The sequence below is a fragment of the Chroicocephalus ridibundus genome, chromosome 3 (genome assembly GCF_963924245.1).
Source record: "Chroicocephalus ridibundus chromosome 3, bChrRid1.1, whole genome shotgun sequence".
NCBI lineage: Eukaryota > Metazoa > Chordata > Aves > Charadriiformes > Laridae > Chroicocephalus > Chroicocephalus ridibundus.
The window spans coordinates 110893050-110899327 of NC_086286.1; the positions used below are offsets into that span (position 1 = coordinate 110893050).

Consider the following 6278-nt stretch of genomic DNA (forward strand, 5'->3'; position numbering starts at 1 on the left):
CCTCTATATGTGAATTTCCTTTGTACCTGGATGCTTCATAATTTCTAAAATAAGTGGAGCACCTACAACTGTGTATTTCCAGTCTGCATGTATGGCAAATCCCAAGGCTACCATTATACAAATAATACACCAAATACATCAGTGTATATTACTAGTATGTATAAATGCATTATATTAATAGTAGATATTCACAAACATTAAACACTGCATGAATAAAACATATTTTTGGAAGTTTTTCTTTCTATCACTTTGCATATACAGATTGGATATCAGAACTGCAGTCCCGAGTACTTTTTTATTTATGGTACAGCTTCACTGATAATTGCACTTGCTTAACATAGGAAAGTAAGTAAAATTAGTGTTTTAAATCCAATTTACATTTTAGTTATGTTCTTTCAGGATTTGCAGTTCTTTTCTGATCCCACAAAGGCTTATCCATATGTTTAGTTTTACACTTAGGAGCAACAATAGTGAAACTAAAGTACGAAAACATTAGCCTTTGCAGACCATATGGGGACAGGCTTAGACTTTATCACTTGGAGACCTAGATGCTTATCGGCCCTCATTTATGACACATTTTTTGCAGGATGCCCATCACAGCAGCAGCTGATCGTCTTCTATTCCAGTAAACACCACTCGGCCACTGGATTCTCTGTTCATCAGTGCTATGATCCTTTTATTGCTTTACCGCTGGATGACATTTCAGCCGCTCCTTGGGCACCTACATCTCCCGCTGCAGCCCAGTGAATTCTGGGACACAACTGATGCGGGAACAGGTTCTCCTGGTGACGAAGATGCAACACGATAGCATCTTGAAATGTCACAGTGCCAGAGAGCACTCTGAGGTACTTTGTACATGACCGTAATATGCTTGTGGCTTTACTGAGAATGCCGAATAACATTTGCCTTGCACAGGAAAGCACAGTAGGCAACGGTGAAACAGATAACCTGCACAGATTACTGTCGGCAAAAGAAAGAGAAGATTCTTCTGTGGGAAGAAACACATCACAGTGCTTTTTCAGGTACCAAAAAGTACATTAAAAGTATCTTTTAAGTGCACTAAAAAGTATCTTTCAAGTGCTATTACACAGAAGTTGCTTTCACAAAGCACAGTGTTTCTTAATTAGCTGTAGCACTGTCTTGAGAACCTCTTCCTTGGGGGGGCTGGCATCGACCTCTTGGCACGCAGGATTTACCATCCTTCTGTATGACTCTTCAACTCTATTTAAAAACAAAACAAGAGAAATGAAACTACAAATTGCAGGGATATGAAATGGCGTTAGTCCTCAGTCTCGGAAGAAAGCATTCACACTGCAGAATGACATCCACTGCAAAGAGCAGTAAACCATTAGTAACTATTACAATGCCAACCTCATAGTTTCCTTGGCACTGATTCCTGTATTCACCTGGCATGGCATTACAGTGTTTTTTTCTTTACAGCTTAGCACTGGATGCAGTCTGGTACAGCGGGAGGACAGTGGACAGCCCACTTCTAACACCTGAGTTGAGTTAATTTATTCAGAGCCCCCTCATGTCTCTGAACTATATGGCATGGCTGGTGTAGGTGTGCTCACTGACCATCTCAGCTTTGAATCACTGGAGAACTGGATTACAGAGTTGACACATCATTTAACCCTTTCCTCTGATCAACTTTGCTAACCGGATGAATACCGAGATGAAATACGGGATGAAAACCTCCTTGCTTAGACTATGAGCCTTCTCATAATGCAGAACTCTCCCACGTTTAGTCCTTGAGGATGTGAATGAGAATGTGAATACAATTTTCTATGCTCCCACAAGAACTAATAACGCCAAACATTCAGGCCACAAGCTGTAAGACATTCAGACCACAAGCAAGACTCTGAATGTTCTCACATCCAGGTTGACAAAATTAACATGCAGAAATAACCCAAGGCTTTCTGAAGAATAAGAAGTAACAGAATTTAAACATGAAAGATTCTTAAATGGCAGGACATTCCCTTAGCTCACCCATCCCCCTGCAGGTCCCACTATACGAACCGTGTGTCCGCACAGGGCTTCTGCCAGAATTACTCAAGGGATATGTTTAAGGTATAGCATCACCAGAAATGTCAAAAGCCTAAAGGTATATTTCAGCTTTGTGATTTGTAGATACAGGCACTGACATTCAGGTGTCTATACTGAGGTATCTACAGGAGCACTAGGTTTTTAAGTCTCCATTGTAGACAATGATGATCCAATCAATACATTTGGTGGAGCCTAGACAGCAATTCAGCGCACCCTGAAGTCAGATACCTACACTGCAATTCATTTTCCTCGGCAAATATATCTAGTATTGCTTGAGATGCTTTGGACTATCTCATTTAGCTTCCAGTTGCTGGTCCAGAAAGGACCCGTGGATTCTGCATCACATCTGCCAGCCTCATACAGATGTCTCGGATCATATCAAATGGCTCTAGATACTTGTGTGTAGATCACTGGGCTCCAAGAAGGTGGTGAGCTGAATCACTTCAAAGCCTCCATTGAATGTATTGACTATCCTGGGCCTTGAGACACTTAGCACAACTGAAGACGTCTACAAGAGGAGATCTAAATTTTGTTCTCTTAATCTGGAGCTCAATTCCAGACCTTTTAGGGGAAGCTGTGTTTCAACTTCTTGCTTCCCAGTTCTGGAACTTTTAGGTCTCTTTCCTTCATGACCTCAGTACGAAAGGTGCCACAATAAAGGCAGCAAGTAGCAAAATACAAGTATTTTAACTCAAAGCTCCTTTGCAGGAGAATGAAATTCTTCACCTGCAGCTTTCAAACTCTTTTAATCAGAAATGACAGAGTTTACCCTCTTTGTCAGCTATGAAGCCTTGGGACATTTTGCTACTGATCCCACAGGGGCCAAGATTGCCTCCATCCTCTTATTCCTCATTAAAGCGTACCTTTGGCGAAACAAGCAGTTAGCTTCCAGCTCAGCTTCCTCCTTTGTTTTCTCCAGCCCTCGACACTGAAGTCTCCGGACTCGCTCCTTGGGGTCAACAGTCAGGAGAAGAACAAGATCGGGTTTAAGCAGATCCTCAGGCCACTGGTACACCTCATCATGAACTGGTGGAAGATCCTGAACTTCCCCATTTATTTCAGTGGCAATTGTGTAGGCAGCTGTGCTGTGCCAGTATCTGCCAGGAAAATACACAACGGAGAGAGAAATTTCAAAGAGGACGCTAATTCTTCAGTAATACAGGAGACGGGTGTCAATATAATGACAAGTGCAATAATGACTACGTAGGTGAAGCTGTGATTTTGAAGGGAACTCTAAAGAACAATTCTGTGCCATCCATTTTTTCTTAGCAGAGCAATAACATTCAATGCAATGTACAAAATTACTGTGAATTATTAATTAAAACACATGGCAGAAGCTACATATTAGGCAAAGGGTGTTCCCGATACTCCTATCAAAAGAAAGTTTTCTCATATAATGAGAGGTCAAAAGAAGAGTTACATTATATGTCAAAATCCAATACTCGGAATCCCTTTTCTGTGGTTTCATCCTACAACATGCAACAGATCTGGTAGAGATCATGCAGCCTTCATACGTGAATGAAGACGGACTTTATTAATGGTTACACATTTCATTTGCATTTAACGTTCCCACCACTATGAGGCACTGTATTTTACATATTTTGGTGGTTTTGAGGCTGGTTAAGAATGACACACATATGCAAACAACTTCTGCCTGTGTGTGTTGCGGCGGGAGGTTACTTTACACCTACTGAAACAAGCCAGAGGTTTCAAAGTGCACCTAGACTTTCTTTATTAAGAGTAATACTGAACGCTGCCTACACAGTTAGTGACAACAAGAAATTACGTAAACAAACCCAAAAAAGTGGGAAGCCTATTTCTGGCTTTACATCCTCAAAGAGTAAGTCTGCCAAAAACTTGGTCATTCTAATCCACCCCATACCTCAGACCCTTCTTAGAGCCAGCTGTGATCAGCAGCCCTCATTCTCCTCAGGTACATCACAGAACCCTGCTTTTGCTCAGGCTGCACTGTCCATGCCTCCACTATTCCTAAAACAAGATATAGCACTTTTCATGTGTGCTAAAGCCAGTTATGGGTACTACAGTGATGGAAATCCCCCACCTTACTGTTAGCATAATTAATACTCTTCAGAAGATTTAATATTTACCTGACTACCTGCAAAGTGGCACTTTCAAAAGAAAAAAAAAAAAAAAAAAGAAAAAAAAAAAGAAGAAACCCAGAGACTATCATTGACAACTTCTGCTTGTAACACTAAACTGTATGATGGCACTGATATAAGACAACTTCTTAAATATACAAACCTGTCTATGATCACAGGTGCCTGAGTGGATGCTTTCGCTATTTCTGAAGCAAGAATGTAGTTGCCCGCAGCATAAAACGCTCTTTTAATGGGTGCTGGCTCATCATCAAATATTGTCCTCCACTGGCTGATGCAAGCTGGTGGAGACCTTAGCAGAATGCCATTCAGGGTGTCCTTAACAGATTGGGTTACCGTGGTTTTGCCTGCATTTCATTTACAGAAGGAAACATTTGTTACATAGCACATCAGATAAAACTGAGTTTTACAAACTGAAAAATGTTCATAACTGTTCACTTGGAGCACATGTTCTGACACCTGACTATGTAACCCGAGTACCTGGTGATAAGGTTTTTGGTGGAAAATCATTATGAGTCTGGTTACAGGAGTTATTGCTCCACTTCCTATTCTCAGGGCCCTTCTCCCTTCCCTCTTGCCAGCTTCCTGTCTTCACTCCTTTAAACGCATTAAGTGCATTGAATGGCAAATCCTCTATATATCCACTTACAATACTTTTCTAGGTTACAATTCATGTGGATGTTGCAATGCTGTCACCCAATACTTTTTTTTAGGGGGCGTTTTCAGGTGTCTTTAACTGAAAATGCAGAAAACAAAGTTATTCAGAGGCAACTAATATTTCTTCCTGAGACAAACTGCTGCCAGCTTCCCAGGCTACCACTACTTATTTGAAAACTCTCCAGTAAAAGTATGTTTCATCATCCGCACCAGAAATTTAACTTCCAGTACTCCACTCTTTGTATTATTTCACTTACATAGATAAGGAATTCATCCACTGAATGAAAATTAGCATGGACTGTTTGATCTTTTACAAGGAAGAGGAGACAGACTGGTGTTTATAATTGCTAATTCTTTCCAATATGTCACAGGTTTCCAGGTGTTTTTGAATTTTTAAGTGTTTTGAATTTTTAAGTGGCTGAAAGCCACAGAGGTGGCTCTTTCCAACAATCTCTCACCCGCGGTTCCTCACCCACACGTGGCTCTTACCTGTGGCATCCAGCCCCTCGAAAACCACGACGGGAAAACCCCCCTTCTTCTGGTGCTCGGGACATTTCTCCAGCAGGTCGAGTACCGCTTCAGCCTCCGGGATCCGCGCTGCGCACTGCAAAGGGGGAGACGGGGACCCTTCACACCCGCCCGCATCCCCCTGGGAAGCCGGGAGACCCGCAACCCCCGCAGCCCCGGCGGGGGCTCACCTACCTCCCGCAGACGCTGTCGGACGGCGGGGGCGGCGGGCGGCAGGGCGCGGAGGAGGGGCGGGGGGCCCGGTGGGCAACGCCGCAGCATCGCCGCCGGGAGCCGGGAGCCGGGAAGCGGGAGCCGGGAGCCGGGAAGCGGGAGCAGGGAGCCGGGACCGGCGGCAGCGCGGAAAGGGGCGGGCGGCGGAGGAGGAGACAGGGGGAAACGAAACTGTCCCCGCCGGCGGGGAAAGCGCCTGTCGCCGGGGAAAAGTCCGGCGAAGGGCTGCTCCTCCGAGGGGAGGGTTTTTTCCTTCCCTCCCTCCCGCCCCCATAATGGCACTGGAGTGAACGGGCTTGGTCCCCGCGGGAACTGGGAATTGGATCCGTGCGTGGATGGGCTGGAAGTGAAAGTGAAAATAAAGTCTTGGCCGCAGGATCCGTCCTGTCCCTCTCTCTCCCCCAGCAAAAAAAAGGGTCACGTTACAACGGACTCCCGTGGCTGAATCCTGGTGGTCTCCAAAAATAAAAATAATAATAATAAAAAAAAAAAAGAGTGCAAATACACTGCTGCTTCGAACTGCACCAAAAGCAGCGTAGCCAGCAGGTCGAGGGTGGTGACTCTGCCCCTCTGCTCTCGTGAGACCCCACCTGGAGTACTGCGTCCAGCTCTGGAGCCCTCAGCACAAGAAGGACATGGACCTGTTGGAGCAGGTCCAGAGGAGGGCCACGAAGATGATCCAAAGGCTGGAGCACCTCTGCTATCAGGACAGGCTGA

The 6278-nt window shown here is 44.5% G+C and overlaps 1 protein-coding gene across 1 annotated transcript; it reads right to left on the reverse strand.

Annotated features, from left to right (window-relative positions):
• Positions 1–263: 263 nt before the first annotated feature.
• On the reverse strand, positions 264–5727 carry CMPK2 (cytidine/uridine monophosphate kinase 2). Its single transcript, XM_063331165.1, has 5 exons — positions 5523–5727; positions 5310–5424; positions 4309–4510; positions 2910–3143; positions 264–1221 (listed from the first exon to the last, which is right to left on the reverse strand). The coding sequence occupies exons 1-5, from the start codon at positions 5607–5609 to the stop codon at positions 1101–1103; spliced, it is 759 nt and encodes a 252-aa protein (XP_063187235.1). The 5' UTR covers positions 5610–5727; the 3' UTR covers positions 264–1100.
• Between the last annotated feature and the right edge of the window lie 551 nt (positions 5728–6278).